The sequence below is a fragment of the Lichenostomus cassidix genome, chromosome 19, assembly GCF_008360975.1.
Source record: "Lichenostomus cassidix isolate B80296 chromosome 19, HeHo_3.0, whole genome shotgun sequence".
Classification (NCBI taxonomy): Eukaryota; Metazoa; Chordata; class Aves; order Passeriformes; family Meliphagidae; genus Lichenostomus; species Lichenostomus cassidix.
The window spans coordinates 10440742-10457213 of NC_139499.1; the positions used below are offsets into that span (position 1 = coordinate 10440742).

The following is a 16472-nucleotide window of genomic DNA, read 5'->3' on the forward strand; positions in this document are numbered from 1 at the left end:
CAGGATCGAGGGAGGCTTCTATTTTTATAGCAGGGAAGGACTGATTTCACTGAACTTCCCAAACACAGCAAAGGAGACTTTGCTTACAGAGAACCCCCTCAGCACAGCCACTCCAACAAGCACAGCCACAACAGTCTCTCACAGTTAACATTAAAAAAAAAAAAAATTTGTTTCTAGTCAAACCTGCGCCCAACTCAGGGAGTTCTGACAGGCTGTGCTTTTGCTTTAGGGCAAAATGAGATAGTTGCAATGGTCAGGAAGGAATTTCCTCTCAACTCAAAATGCTCTAATTAGCTGATGACATTATGGGATGCTTAAACTTTCCCTAAAGCATCAGGCATTTAGCCACTGTGGAGAAGTGGTACCAGACATAACTGAACAGCCCAATCCAGTATAGCAACTCCCACAAACCCATGTGAGCAGCAAATTAAAATAGGCTGTTTCTGCAGAAGGAAAAAAAAAAAAGCTGCAACTGTTTGTTTGTGAGTTGTTTTTTCAGTTGGCTGCTGCAGAGTAGGACAGGAAGAATCTCAGTTACTCACTGATTCAAGTAAAATCCCCGAGTGGAGGCAGTGATACTGACGTGCCGATCCTCCACCGTGATGACATACAAATACATGAGGTCCCCGTGCATCTTCCGGTTACCGGGTGGAGGGTTCCAGCCACTCATTGTCAATACCTTTAGGCACTGCAAAGGCTACAGTAGAACACAACAGAAGCAACTCCTGTCAGCAGGAATTAATTTCTTTGAGTTAGAGTCATTCAGTGTGCATGCCAGATCCCTTTTACCTGCTGCCCTTGCTTGATTCCAGAAACAGAGCTTACAAACACACCTGGTCTCCAGAGCACAGCTTCCCAAGCCCTCTGCAATCCACTAGCTTGCCCTTCACACCATGAGACATGGGTGAAAACAGACACCCTAGGCCTTTAGGCTGCACAGGGTATGGATTTCTTGCTGTACTTGTTTTCAAATGGCAGCTTCTAAGCCAGAATCTGAGTGGGAGGGCATGGGAAAGCTAAGGGCAATCTGTAGTGATCTGCAGATCCTGTCTCCAGGACTTTGCAGAGAAACGCTGCTTTCCCTTCTCTGCCACCCATCCCAGCAAGCCTGGCCCTTCCACACTCTGCAGATGTCCACACTCCATCTCCATTGTTTTGCACACCAGCTCCTGGACTTTATTCTTTTGGCTAAGCAGTGCTATCCCAGCACTCATTAAGCACCAAGCAGAGCAAATCCCAAAGTCCACTTCAGCTCAGCTTTCAATCCCTGACCACCAGTTTGCTGTGAGGAATGTGCCAACAGCTGTTTCAATGACACAGGAGAACTCTACCTTCCAGTCTCTGTTCTGGGGCTGAAGGGCACACAGGGGCCTCTCTTTGCTACCTGGCAGGATATGTTCAGGAGGGGTGCAGTCAATTTGTTCCATTTCGGTACCTTTCTTCTTCCGTTTTCCACTGTCTAAAATGGACAGAGACATAAAGTCAGCTCTGAAAAGTGCAGCATTCCCTCCTCCAGTCATCATTCAAGGAGGGATGCAGAAGTGCTCCAAGTGTTCTCTGCACTCCCAAATGACAGAGGACACCTGATTGTTACTGTGTGTTTAACTAAGCAAGGAGTCAGGGAATGAAACCCCTGACCACACCAAAAATGTCTTTTTGACCCGTACCTCCCAGGTCTCCTTCAGTGAAGACACTCAGGAAGGACAGTGAGTTACAGTCCACACCATTGAAAGCATCTGATGGATCAAGACTCTTCAGAAGGTCCCGAATGTGGCGCACATGTATCCTGGCTTCTCGCACTGTGTATGGCTCTGGTGAGCAAAAAGAGAGGAAAGAAACTGCAATTACACAGTTGCTTATTCCTTTGGCACACAGGTCTCAAAACGGAACCACAGGAAGGGGTGACAGGTGGCCAAAACCATTCCCTAAGAAAACCCTCACTCACTCCCCCCCAAGTCTGAAGGAGCTTGCCTTCCACTACTTTCAGCAGTGAACCCTCCTGCAGTCCTTCAATTGTCTTCAGCTCAGCAAAGTTATCAAGGACGTTGCCATCCAGCTGCAGGGAGAAGCAGGTCCGATGGCAGGTGTCCTCCCGGTCCATCAAAACTTGATGGATTTCTTGCACCATCTCTTGAGGAGAAACCTTAAGGAGGTAAGAACCCAGACAATTATTCTTTACCCTCACATATGTTCTTGCCAAACTTTGCCCCTCAGCTGCAATGTCAAAAACCTCTCAGACTTCTCCAGGCTTGGAAAGGCAGACTCTACCTCCCTTTCCGAGAAGATGACTTCTGCTCCTGCTGGGAGGGCAGTGTCACCTCTGGCAGGGTCAGCCACTTGAGTTCCACCCACAGAGCTTGGCAGCCAGAGATGTAACAGCACCATGCACTCAGCATGGGACAGAGGTGACAGAGGGCAGTGAAAGAACAGAAGGTGGTGGGGGAAACAGGGGGTCTTCCCCCATCTAGTCACTCATTTGTGGTGAGGTCTTGAAAGATGCACGTGGAAAACAGCCCATTTCCTCCTCCTGACAGTGTGGTGTGTCTGTGCCAGTGCCCCACCTCCACTCAGCTCTTGTGAGGCCAGACCCACCCCAGCTGGAGCGCTGGGGCTGCTCCCCCTGCTCTGCTCCAGCACCACTGACACTGCTTGAAAACTCAGAGACTCAGGGTAGTTTACATAAGCTGCTGTAAACAACACAGCCTGCTATTATTAGCCTATTAAAACTAACAGCCAGGGGGATTTAAAGGAGACAAAAACCAGACTGAGACACAGCTACTTCCACAGGGAATGGGGTTTTGCTGCACTCTCTGCCAGACTTGGGGAAATAACTTCCCATTGGGTTTAGATTCCAGGTGCCTCTCCCCAAAACTAGAGAGACTTCATTCAAATATTTTTGGGTGAAGTATCAAGCTACATGGGGCTATGAACCAGGCCTGTCAGAGCCCATTCTGATCTGACAGCACGTCACTGGCCACCAGACGTGAGGCAGAGCTCTCCTTGCAGAGGGAAGTGGAGACTGCATTGTTCCCTTGGTCTTTGGGCTGGTGCTTGAGCTCCCTGAGCTGTGCTAGTACCTGTCACTGAAGCAGCATCATGTCATAACTGCTGAGCAAGCAAGGGATTTTCCCTTCCTCAGAGTCAGGCCCAGAAATCATGTTTTCACAACACTTCTTTAAAACAGCCCAGAAGTGGGAAGGCCATTTTCCCTGTACTCAGCTCCACGCCCAAGCCCCTCTGTGATGGACAAAGAGCTACACCTCAGCGACTTCTCCCTCCCCTTGCTCCACACCTGGGATCCAGAATGAAACACCCTCCCTGTCCTTGCAATGCCCAGGCAGGCCTGGGCTAGGCAGCCTCTTGCTCATGGCTCTTCGTCCTTCGTTTCTCTCAAAGGCAGTGGCCAGGCAGTCTCCTGCACCCTCCATCCCTTGCTGCCTCCTTCCCCACTAATTCCTGGTCAGAAGATAGGCAGGTCAGGGAGCTGTGAGCAGCCTGAAGGTACTGTCCAGACCATGGGGGCTTAACAGGGGCCTTCCCAAGCACTGCCTCCTTTCCTGCTTGTCTGGCTGAAGCAATCTGGCTCAAATACTTCCCACCACCTCTGTTCCCTCCCCAGATGGCGAGGGTACCTGCAGGGAAAAGGGCTCTATCCCTGGTGCACAGATCTTGACAGTAAATCCAGTATCCTGTATGACGATGACCTCCTGGTCGTTCCCATCTTCTCCTGGGTCAGCCTCCTCATGGCCGTTCTGCCTGGCATCCTTCTCGCCCTTCAGGCTGTCATGCGGGCCGCTGCCATTCATCAGTGCCACGCCAGACGGGTGCTCTGAGCAAGAAGAGAGGAGTTAGACAAGGTCCTCTCTGAGGGGCTGCAGAGACTGGCTCGGACACTGGCCAGTGCCAGCCAATGAGGGGTTGAAAGGCAGGAAGGGTTTTATTCTGCATTTGCTGTTTACTAGACAGAGGTGTGCCAGGCCCTTCCCTCACAGCATAATTAAGGTGCTCTTGCTCACCTGCAGTGTTTGCATCTTCCACAAACCATATGCAGAGAGGGGAGGGAAGGAGAGCAGGAAGGATGGGTCAGTGTACACCACACTGAGCTGTCATAAGAAGCCTCTTAATTAAAAAGAAATGGGTGTGTGGTGCTTTGCGGCCTGGAGGCAGCTGTAACCTCTGCAGCAACACGTTAAAGAGCAGAGAGAGAGAGGGAGGCGAGCAGCTGCGTGGCACCGCTGTGTGTCACATGGCAGCCCGGTTACTCCACACGCACACAAACAGCTCCCACGCCCCTGCCCGCATTTGGCCACCCTCCGCATTTCCAAAATACTTTGCAGAGATCCCATGGTGCCAGGGCGAGGCTTTGCCTAAGCAGTTTTATTCAAGAAAACGGTGACGACATTTTAAGTGATTGTTTAGACAGATGCATCACAGGGCTGGGGAGCTCTCTGCACCTACTTCACCGCTCCACAATAGTTTGTTTTGTTTTCCAATAAGGTGGATAGTGTCAGAGAGCTGATAAGATCTAGGAAACTGCCAGTCTCCTAGAGCAGCCTACATCCTCTGAACCAGGCTGTGGACCACACTAAAGAAGACTGAGGGGCTGCCACAAGTTGGAAGAGTGGAAAGAGCCACTGATGGCAACCCTGGGAGAGGGCAGAGTACCCCTTGGCCCCAGCCTGGCAGGCTGGTCCCCCAGGGGCACCACACCACCCCACACACCTCCCCAAGCAGTGGATGCTGGAGAACAGCAGGCCTCGTGTCCCTCAGGGTGTGCTCCCAGCATGGCCAGCACACTCAGCTGGACCCCCAAGGTCACACACAGCAGTGCCAGCTGGGCACTCACAGGCACCCACTTGCAGGCAGCACAGATGGAGCAGGTGGGGTGCCTTCCCAGGCAGCAGAAACAGCCTTTCTGAAAGGCTGCACAGGGTCAGGACAGCTCCAAGTCAGGCTAATATCTCCAGGCTGCAGCCCTGCAGCCAGCTCCATCTGGCAGGTCTCTCTCCTTGTCCTCACGTCCCAGCAAGGCACCAGTCCCCACTCCAGGTGAATTGGCAGCTCAGCCTCCCTCACCTCACAGACTGCCGTTGTGGCTTGAGGACCTAAAGCTGTCACAGCTAGTTCTTCCCCATCAGTCCCAACTGCTTCTGCAGCCCTGAGAAGTCATTCAGCCTTCACCATAACCCAGAACAGGGATGGCAATGCCATTATCCCCCTGCACACCTGTGGAGTACATGAGGCTGCAGCAACATCGCCTGCAACAGCATCCCTGGAGGGTCCTGCCCCTGCTCCAGACTATGACTGCCAACAGCAAACCCTCAGAGATGACTGTCAGGGCTGACTAAGGACACGGTGAAAGAGCAAAAAATGCAATGAGAACACACCCATTCCAAAAGGCAGCAGGTAGCAGAGCTACCTCACACAGCCTCTGCTGCCTTCAGCAGCTCAGCAGCTGCTGCTCATGTTCCCTGTCACTGTGCATATGTCCCCAGCACTCACTGCTCATTTCTTTGACAGATGAAGCCACAGGCGAGTCAGACAAGAGGCCTGGCTCTGGCTCCAGCAAGCTGCCGTCATGCTAGAAAGGAGGAAGAAAAGCTCCACACAAGAGTGCCTCAAGAGATGTGGTTTCACAAAAACCACACCATGCCCAAAGGGCTGGGGAGAGCCCCTCGTCACACCCTACAGCCAGCACAGCCATACTCCTAGACTGCCTGAACACGTGGGGACCTGGAGGGAGCGCAGAAAAGCCACCACGGAAATGCCACACCTGGGGCTACCGGTACTGCAGACAGGATGACCCGCCAGGCACCCGAGCCAGGCTTGGCCCAGCCCCTGCCCACCCAAGCAGGGCAGGATCACTGAACTTCTGTTCCTGCTGTGGCAGCCAGAAAGGAGGCAGAATTTGGCTGAAAGGAGGGCTGGCACTACAACCCATGCACACGCTGGTCTGGAGCACAGCAAACACCTTCTGCAGCAAAGCAAAGCAAAGCAAGACAGGAAAATCTGAATGCAGCAAGGGAAGGACCACTGCTTTTCACTGCTCAGTGGTGTCACAACCCCAAACTACCAAGTGTTTCAGAAGACTGTTCCTAGTCTGAAGAAATACAAGATGTTCACACCTTCCATCCCTCTTTCCCTTATCTGAGTGAAGACAGGGCCAGCATAGCTCTGCACTTTGTGACAAGAGACATGTAGAGGCAACACCTTCATGTCTTTTTATGCCAGAGGATCCAGCTCCAGCCAGCACTGTCTTAAGTTTAGAAACCAAAGTCTGGACTGAGAAGGATTTGCTGTGCAGCAGGTTCACCCTCGGATGTGAGCCAGGCAAGGCTTTCCAGAGGGGTTCTACACAGAACGGGTACGTTTCAAGGAAGCACAAGCCAGCCTGGAGGCTGTGCTGCCTGCTGACTCACCACATGTGCTCCCCGAGGGAAGCAGAGCTGCACCCACCTGCCTTAAAGTGGGTCACCGTTCCTCCCACCCACTGCAGCCTGACTGTGCCGCGGCCTCGGCAGTGCTGGCGCACAGAGGGAGGCACATCAAGGGGCACTCATGGATTTCATAGCACTTCAACCTACTCAAGATGGTACGAGGTGGCACAGGAACACCTGAAGGACGCCTGCAGAGACCTCTCTCCTATTCCTTGCTCTTACTTCAAGCCCCCAATGAGCCAGTGGCTGTGTTTGGCTGCTGGCTCTCGCTGCCTGGTGCTGCACCCCAGATGGCTCACGAAGGTGTCTGAGTCACAGGGAAGCTGTTCCACCCGCTCCGGGGGCAAACCCGGCCGCTCCTGCCGCTTACCGCCCTGCTCGCTGCTGGAGACGGAGATCCCCGCCGGATCACATCAGCCTCAAGACACAGGTTTGTGGCCTCAACTGAAGGCTGTGACCTCTGGTCTCCCCTGTCATTCCAACGGACGTTCCTGTGTCCCAGCAAGGACCCTCCTCCTCCCCTCGACCTGCAGTTTGTACCCACAGGTGTGGCAGTGGCTGCCGAGCTCTGGCCCGTGCTGGCTGGAGGCCGAGCTGTAACACGATGTTCTCATTGCTCCCCTGAGCACAGCGTGAGCAATCCCTGTGCACACGCAGAGCAGGGCAGGAGGTGGCCAAGCACCACCTCACCAGGGCAGCGACCCACGCTTGCCTGTCTGCGGTCACACCTGGCACAAAGGATCAGACTGAGGATTAGGTTTCATCTCTGCACCTGGACAAGGAGTTCACACGCCAAGGTGACAGGCCCTGCTCTAATCACGCTTCCTATTTACAGCCAGGCTGCAGTGGTGGCAGGCATCTGGTAAACCTGAGTGCTCAGGATCCTGGTGTGAGGGAGGGCACACACCTGAAACCAAAACCTGCTGGCTGCACACAGCGATAGACAGCATAGATCCTGGAAAGAGTTAGTTAATAACTAATTAATGTTCAAACAAATCTTCTAAACCAAAGTCAGTCACTAATCCTTTTGGAAGATTATCAGATCAAAAAGTCAGCAACATCATGTTGCTGTGAGTTAGCCTGGTCTGCAGGAACTGCTGTCAGTAAGGAGCTTCCTTCCCTACATTTGGTAACTAGAAAAGCTGTTAGAGGGACAAAACTAAAAATTAAACCCCTACCTGTTCCAGCACCAACATTTGGAATGCTTTTCTTATTCTCAGCTCCAGTGCCATTCTGAGGGGCCAATTTCTGCCTTTCCCTCCTCAAAGGCATTTTGAATTCCGAGCAGCATAACACAGTTTCTGCAGTCTCCCAACCAGCTGCAGCCTGAACAGCTGCCACTGGCATGTCAGTGGGCACAGGGAAAGCAAACAGGGTGCAAAATCACAAACTAAGGCACTGGTCAGTCATACTACACATTCCCTCATATCACCTCGTATAACTGCTGCAGGCTGGGCTGGGCAGATCCACTCCCATCCTTTACCAGGACCATGTTTGTAGTCACAAATAAAAAAGGGATTTGCCTTATGAATTGAGAAAAAGATAAGCAAAACACCCCCAAGTTTGCTTTGCTGACATGGACAAGGCACAGACAGGTCCCTCTGTGGTACACACCCAGGTAGGATACCTCACAACCTTCCTCCTTCTCCTTCTGCTGTGAAGTTAAAACGTCACCTCTGCTCCCCTTCCCTCTGTACTGCCCCATCCCACGGGCACACACAGCCACCCACCCCATTAGGGGCATACAGTGTTTTGGCTCTATGCAGCAGGACAGAGCCCCTGAGACAGAGCTGAGCACCTGGCAGAGGGAGCTTCTTTTTCTTCCTCTTCTTCTTCTGCTGCTGCTTTGAGAGCAGAACCTGTGCCTGGGAGTCAGGATCACAGCTTAACCTTCTGCTGGGGCAGGCAATAGGCTCTGTCACAAAACCAGCACTTGTGTCCCAAGCCTTAGGCGACACCTCACCAGGGGGAACAGGCAGCACAACTGCACTTTGAGCCAACAGGGTTTTCCCTGCACTTGCTGGCAGAAAGGAGGGCAGTGTCCCAGGGCTCCCTGGGGAGGGAGCAGGACCTCTGCACTTCAGCAGGCTGTCCAGAGTCACCAAGGCTGCGTCTGAGCTCACGGCCGCTGGCCCCTCGCTGTGGCCCTGGCCGGCGGAATGTGCTCCAGGGCCCGCATCACCGTCAGCTGCTGCCACGTGCTCCTCCAGGCGGCAGGATCTGTGGGCTAAGCCGCTGTCCTCAAGTTTCACACAGCTCTGGCAGGCCTCAAGCGACTGAGCATGATCAACCAGCCCTGCCGGCCTGTCCCCAAGGTCGGCTGGAAGGACAGTCACCGCACGGGATGCCTCTGTCTGCTGGAGCAGGCCAGCTGTGCCAACGCCAGATCTCAAGCCGCTCTTACCACAAACTGTCACCATTCCTTCTTTGTCCTTGGTCTCAGATAGGTCTTGGATGCATTTGGTGCCCTTCTGCAGGCTTCCAGTCACAGCCTCACTGGGGATGATGTCTGGATACAGCCCAGCACACGGGGCAGCTTCTGGCATCTCCGGGAAGACAGAGCAGCTTGTGGGAGACTTTGGCAAGAGGGGTGACCTCTCGTCGGGTGAGCCAGAGCTGCGTGTCTGGAAGAGATCGGTGACTTGCCTGCAGCAGTTTGCAAAAAGGCTGTTTCCCATGCCTGGCTCATGCAGCACCGGATCAGAACAGTCAGCTGTGTTTCACACATACACTGAAGTCCCCACAAGGCACACTCCCACGCGCAGCCCGTGCCCTCCGCTGCCTTCTCACAGTCAGATGCCTTCTCCAAAGAGAATTCCTACTTGGCCCCAGGGTGGCAGGACACAAGAGGACCAGCCGCTGACTCCACGCAGGATCCCACGTTCTGTGTGTGCTCACCAGAACCGGATGCTGGGCTTGCAGCAGTTCCCACAAAGTGCTGCCCAGAGACCTTCATCCGCCACACGCCTTTGCCCGTCCCCAGCTGCCAGGACACCAGCCAGGCCCTGAGCAGCTCCCGCAGCTGCAGCTCTCCTCTCCTCTGCTGCCGTGCTGCAGCACAGCCTGGCTCTGACAGGTTCCCAGGCACTCACAGGGGGATGCTGGCCCAATCGTCCCGGCTGGGCTGGTTATAAATAGCCCGATCTCAAGTGCCACACCAGTGCAGCCTGGGACGAGTGCTGTGCCAAACCTGAGCAAGTGAGATGCATTGAATTACAAGGCGAGGGCAGTTACTATGGCACGCCTGGGCCCGGCACAGCCATCCATACTAAGCAGGCAAGCACAAAGCATTCAGACAGTGAGCCAGTAAGTAGTTTCTAGACGAATTTTCTCTCCTCTCATGCTGCTCTGCCATATCAAACACAAACAAACCACAAAACCACACACACAATCCCCTAACCTCTCCTCTCTCTGTGCTACTTTAAGAAAATCATGGCAACTGAAGCAGGGATTATGGAGCTGGAGCTTTCTCCAAGCACCAGGTGCCCCAGGGAGGCTGCAGGCAAGCAGGCCACTGCTCGCCTCCAGCGAGGCTGTGCCACAGCCACCAGCTCCTCACCCTCCACTGGCGCATCATCCAGGCATCACAGTCCCTCTGTGTGCATCCCGTGCTGACAGGCATGCTGCTCCACACTCAGCCACGTGGGGCCCTTTGGTGGTCCCTGCTTCATAGGATACACGCAACGAGACAGATCTTTCAAACACGTGATATGATGCACAAGAGCTGCACACTAAACATGCCTGCCTTGGACCCGCCTGGGAAAGCTTTCATGAGCATTCAGCATGGTTTCATGGACAAGAAGGGACACATCTCTGCATCAAACAGAAGAAATATACATGCCACATCCCTAGCACAAAAACGTCAGAACTAAAATGAAGTCAGGACCATACAGCTCAAGTGGTCCCTGTTTAAGGCCAACACAACACATGGAGAGAAAGAGCAATCCCCTCCCCAACAGCACCCCTGGAAAGGCCCAGGAGCAGCCCCTGAAGCATCCATGTCAGCCAGCCACCTTCCACGAGAAACTGTAAAACAGACCAGCAGCTCTCCACAGAAACCCTGGCCAGCTTCTGCTGTCCTTTAAAAGGGAAAAGGAATTGAAAGAGAAGTCTCTCTCACTCCAACTCATTTGAACTCCTGTCCCAGTAAGCAGGGAACCCTCAGGACCACCATGGTTGCTCCTTAGGCACAGGATAGGTCTTGGAGCCCTGGAGCCCCACGACTGGGTACCCCTCAGTCCCATGAGCCAGCACCAACTTTCAGATCGCGTAAGTATTGTGTTTTTCTTGTGATTTGTTATTTTTGAAGGAGTTTAGGTGTACTGACAGCTTCAGCTCTTCCTCCTTACCAAGAGACCTCTGGGAAAAGGAAAAATCTCCTAGAGAAGTGCCTGCTCAGGTCTCATGAAGCTGAGCCGCATTTCTTCAACTCCAGCCAAAGCAAGCTCAGAGCGGCATGTACATGTTAGCTTTAACATGTGAAGGCTGGTGTCAGTACAGCAAATGCAAATTAAATCTTAGCTGAATAATAAATGAAACTAAATAGTTTAATGAATCCAAATAAATTGACTAAATGAACAGGCATCAACTCCAGAGATGGCCTTAATGAAAATGTTTCTGCAGGACATCCCGCCAGGGGAGGTGGGAGACGTGGAGGTGCCTCCCTTTGCCTCCCCTGCGGAAACCACAGCTCCGCGGGAGCTTCCACCACTTTAGGTACAACAAGGACTTCTTTTAATAAGGGCCCACAGTGAAACATTAGAGCTGTTCTACTGCCATCATTAAACCCAAATTGGTTCTAAGCCACCTGTGGGCAGAGGTACAAGCTCTGCATTTATTTCTCAGCAGCTTCACACCACTGGGACCGACTTGCAGAGAGAGAGCAGAGCGTGGTGGGGCTGCAGCCTGCTGTGCTCTCAGCAGGGCCAAAGCCTGAGGATATCCACTGGGTCTCACAGCTTCTGGCTCAGGCACTTACAGGTGCTGAAATGCCTTATGCCTTGCATCTGGCACCCTGAGTTACCTACCCTGCATTCTCCACACCTGGGAACTACATTTAAATCCATTTGTAAACTTTCTATCTGGACAAAACTTTCCAGGAATGTAGCCCTGAAACTGGCCATCTCAGCAACCCTGCTACAATAACGCACAATTCAAACCTGACAGAATCAGGTGCAAAGAGTAGGACTAATGCAAAGTCCAAAGGTCAGCACCAACAAAAAAATTAACAGTGTCAGGAAAAGCATGTTTCTCAAATTTCAAGAGAGCTGAAGGAAGGACTCATATTTCAGACAAAAACCAACAACCAGCCGATAATTCTCCAAGTTTCTGTACCTTACTCTTGTGGCATACCTTAGTTTCAGAAAGCTGCTGGGACAGCAAGAGTCCAAGACATGGAACAAACCTCTTGGTCTCTGGGTAGGGTTTGCAGGGGAGATCTGACAGCTGTGATGTCCTCAGCAGCTCGTGCTGCACAGTTGCGCCAATTCACCCACAGCCTCCCACCCGGCCACCCTGTGCCGGCAGCCCACAGCCACCCTGAGCCCACTCAGGCCACACACAGCTCTGGGGACAGGACTGGGCGGCTGCTCCCTGCATCTCGGCAAGAGTGTGCTGCAAGCAGCAGCCTGGGAAACCTGCCCATCCCTTAGGAAACCCTCTGCCAGGGACATTGAGGGGTCCCACCCCACCTTGCACAGCACCCTAACCCAAGCTGGCACCACAGCCCAGCCCAACCTGCAGCTGAGCTTCCAGGCTGTGGAGACTCTGCAGGCTCCAGGGATGCTGACAGCAAAGACAGAGCATGCAGGGCACTCGGCACAGCACAGCCTGCCAACAGCCAGGATTCACATTACCATTCCCAGTCTCATCCAATCCCAAGGGCAGGAGGGTGGCTAGCAGGGAGACTGGAAAGCAGGGCGGGTGTCAGGCTAATGTGACCCACTGGAGCTCCGGGCAAGATTCATGATCCCGCAGTTTTATGTCATGGGACGTACAACTTCTCTGCATCTGCAGCCTCTTCAACAGCTTGCAGTAGAGATTTTCTCTTTAAAATGAAAGGCAAACTAAGGAAATGTTTTTTTAAAGTAATATGCCAGGAAAATAGTAAACTGCCCATCCCAGACTCAATATCTTTAGAAAAGTAGAATGCAACAGAAAGCTCCACCGGCAAAGGGACACATGCAAACTCCACTGTATCAACCATGCACTTGCAGAAGGTGAGAACCAAAAGCTAATCCTGAGACAGCCTTGCTACTATGGCAAAAACCTGACGTGCTGCCAAAAGTGACAGCCACTGCCACCATGGGAGGAACCACGCACTGGTTTTCATCTTTGGCACACTGTCCAAGTGTTACCCCAAGGACTGGCTTTGCTTCTCAATTGCAAATAAAAAAAACGCACGAACTTTAGACCTGTAAAGCTAGAAATAACAACTTTCCAGCACAACCAATGGAGCAGAATGCAAGAAAATAAAGCAAGTGCTGGGAAGCTGCGCCAGGACAGGGGTGTGCTGCCAAGTTTAGTCATGTACAGACAATGAAGGTAAACACAGGACTCTGCAACATGGTGCTGGTTCTACTGTGCACGATGCAGTTCTGTGTCTGCAGGTGGATTTATCTCAGTGCATGTTCCTGACCTACTTACTTCCACTTTTCAGCTGGGAAACCTGGGAACAAGGCTGCTCAGGCAGAGCAGAGAGCTTCCAGTGGGAGCTCAGCTCTTATCCCATTGACAGAACCGCCCCAAACATGATCCCCTTTGGTTCCCATTCCTCACTCTGCCACACAGATGCTGTATTATCACACTCCTTTCCTCTTCTTAACCTTGTAGCAGTGATCAGATTTCTCTTGCACAACTTTCCTCCAACTGTCCCCCTCAAGTCTGTTAGAGCTGCATATTAAAAAACCTCGACTGCCAGCAATTCAACCTTTTCCAAAACACCAGCGAACCTCCAAGGTCGAGCAACAGACAGTGACAGCAGATCCCCAGATTAAGAATCAGCCTTCTGACCTTGTTGCTAATGCACAGCTACACTTGCCTCCACAGCAGTTTTCCATCAACATCTGCATTCTCCGCTGCTCTAACAGAAGATGTGGCTGAAAGCAAGGGTGGCTGGGGAGCTCAGGGACAGAGGGACTGAGCTAGGAAAATTAACTGAGCAATCGTGCAGTGCCGAAACACACACAGGATTTTTCAACCTTCCATCCTCCCTCAGCAATCAATTGTGTCTGGAGAGGCTGGGATTATACTGCACAACACTTTAACCCAGTTGCTGGCACCACAGGCGTGATGCTTGCTTCAAAATCCAACACATGGGTGAGAGGGGGAGGCTCTCAGCACTGAGCTTCCCACTCTTGAACTGCATCCAACCTGCTCCACTACCAAATGCCAGTGAACTTTGCTTTAGGTGACAAACTTCAAAAATCCACCTCGACACCATAAAACGGGAGGGGGGGGTGAAAGCAACGTGTGGGTCAATCAGGGGATTCACGTGCCTCAGGACGAAGGCCAGCCACAAACCATGCTGCTTCTACCCCTTCTGCTTGTACTTTAGAGATCAGAGAAAAAAGCTGAGGCTGAGATGGGTGCTCAGGCTTCTAAGCTCTTGAAGATACAAAGCACCTAACTGAGCAACCCCGGCGCACGTGGAAGCATGGCAGGATCTGCGCCGGCTGGGGAGCTGGCACTGAGAACAGTCAGGACATGGAGCTGCACGTTGTCCCTGGCCTGAGCCACTCAGCCTCTGATACAGAGCAAGAACAGCCAGCAAATAACTAGTTAAAAACTGCAATTGTGTCGAACAAGCTTCTACCCTTCCCAGGAAAGCACTTGCTTCTGAGTGTTTAGTCAGATGTCAGTAGAGCCAGCAGCCCGAACTTCCAGGCGGCCCAGCCCTCTGCTGCCCACCAGCCCCGGGACAGCCATGTCTGTGCGTGGGCAGCACCACGCGGCGCCCGGACCAACTCCGCTCCCGCACCCCGCACCGGGAGCGCCCGCCGCCGCCCACCCGCTCCCGGGAGCGCCCCGCGGCTCACGGGCACGGAGCTGCTCCCCGCTGCCCGGCACAGGCGCTCCCGGCCCGGGCCCCCCCGCGGCCGCGCGGTGGAGCGGCCCCATGAAGGTGACCTTCACCGGGCCCGGGGCTCCCGCTCCGCCGGGACGGGCCCGCCCGGCCCTGGGGCGCCGCCTGACCCCGCGGCTCCCCGGGCCCCAGCCCCGGCTCGGCCCCGCTGCGGCACGGGCGAGCACCCGAAATCGCGCGGCCCGGCCCCGCTGCGGCCTCCGGCCCCGGCAGCCGGCGCAGCCTCGGGGCTGCGAGGAGCCTTGCCGAGGCACGGCGGGGGCGCCGGGCCCCAGCACGACTTCGCCGCAGGAACGGAGCGCCCGGGCCGCGGGAGCACGACTCCGCGGCGGGGCGCGCCCGGGCCGCTCCGCCGGGCTGTCCCCGGCTGGGACGAACCGCCCGAGCTGTCAGAACCGCCCCGGGTCCCCACCGCGCTTCCCGGACCCGCTCCCGCAGATCCCCGCGACCTTTCCGGCGGGCCCCGAAAGCCCCGACACCGGAGAGGGCACGGTGGATTTGCACCGCCGGGTCGGGCACCCTCGGGACGGCATCCCCGGTCCCGCAGGGCCGGCCCGCGCTCCCGCCGCAGGCCCCGGCCCGGTCTCTTACCGGGGCGCTGCTGCGTCTCCGCGGGCCGGCTGGCGCGGGGTGCCGGGTGCTGCTGCTCGGCGCCCTGCGCGGCCGGCACAGCGGCCGGCGGCATCTCGCCCGCTCGGATGACCATGGGCCCGCCGAAGGACAGCGCCGTCCGCCCGCCCCACGTGGTGCGGCCCCGCCGCCGCTACGGCGCCCGCCACGGCCCAACCCCCGCGCGTCGGCAGCGCCTTAAAGGGGCCGCGCCGCGCCCGAGAGCACCGCCCGCCGTGCCGGGACCGCGCCGGGACCGCTCTGTACCGCCCCGCCCCGCACCGCACCGCACCGCTCCGCACAGCCCCTCGCCGCTCCGCTCCGCACAGCCTCGCACGGCTCCGCACAGATCCGCACGGCCCCGCGCCGCCCCCCAGGCCCGCCCCGCGCGGGGCACGGCCCACCGAGACCCCCAAGCCCCGGTGAAGGTCACCGGCTGCCTGCGTCCTTCCCGGAGGCCGCAAGGTCACCGTGCGGCTCCGGGGGCACCGGGGCGACAGCGCGGCTGGCCGTGCGCGGGGAGCCGCGGGGCCGCGCTGGCAGAGCTGGGAGCGGCATGTGCCGGCCCGGTGTGCCCCGGAGCATCGGGACCAGCCTGGGCCCGGCGGGGACCGGCAGACTCGGACAGATGCTCCGGGCTCGGGGCTGCCCCGCACTGCGGCCCGGGCGGTCATGGGGCACAAGAGAGCATGGCTTGGAAGGGATCCCCCAGTTCCACTCCCCCTGCCGTGGGCAGGACACCTTCCATTAGTGCAGGTTGCTCCCAGCCCCGTTGTAAACGAACATATTTCTTTAAAAATGAGTCTATGCCGCCATGGGGGGAAATGTTGGGAAAATCTTTAGTTGTTACAAATAGTGCTTGGTAATATGTAAAAAAAACCACCAAACCCCAAACCAAACAAACTTTTTAAGAAACAATGTTCTTTAATGTTTGATCCTTGTAACTTTCAAGCCTAATCAACAAGAAAGTGTATTTATTCCATGAAACAGATAGCAGCTAACAAGCAAGCTCTAAGTGATGTCCGTGTGTGAGAAAAACGAGTTTAGGGCTTGATATGATTCAGTGATCTAAGACCTGAGGGAGGAGGTTAACATAGCTTGGGAAGAAGGATGTATCACTAATAACGGACACAAAGAATGCAGAATTTATGGGCCACAAGGACATTTGGCAGGACTCCCAAGATAAGGAAGTAACTAATAAAAGCAACTCAGTAATTGCACTGAAATCAGCTCCAAATGGGTAATGGCAGGGGGGATCTGTGGCCATCAATCCACAGACCACTGACCCAAGAAATCGACCGACCCAAAAGAAGAGAAAGACTAATTAGCATGGGAAGTGAGAG

The 16472-nt window shown here is 54.7% G+C and overlaps 1 protein-coding gene across 2 annotated transcripts in view; it reads right to left on the reverse strand.

Annotated features, from left to right (window-relative positions):
• Positions 1-15273, reverse strand: part of CLUH (CLUH binding protein of NUMT mRNA) — a 33300-nt gene extending 18027 nt beyond the window's left edge. Inside the window, exons 1-6 of one of the 2 annotated variants that reach the window (XM_085078628.1) lie at positions 15112-15273; positions 3633-3829; positions 1972-2143; positions 1668-1811; positions 1332-1459; positions 543-697 (exon numbers count right to left, since the gene is read on the reverse strand). In XM_085078628.1, coding sequence (XP_084934754.1) covers positions 543-697; positions 1332-1459; positions 1668-1811; positions 1972-2143; positions 3633-3829; positions 15112-15226 — 911 coding nt within the window. In that variant the 5' untranslated portion in view covers positions 15227-15273. Of the gene's footprint in view, positions 1-542; positions 698-1331; positions 1460-1667; positions 1812-1971; positions 2144-3632; positions 3830-8235; positions 9496-15111 lie in introns of those variants that run through there. The other variant, XM_085078627.1, reaches the window with a different exon arrangement.
• Positions 15274-16472: the final 1199 nt, after the last annotated feature.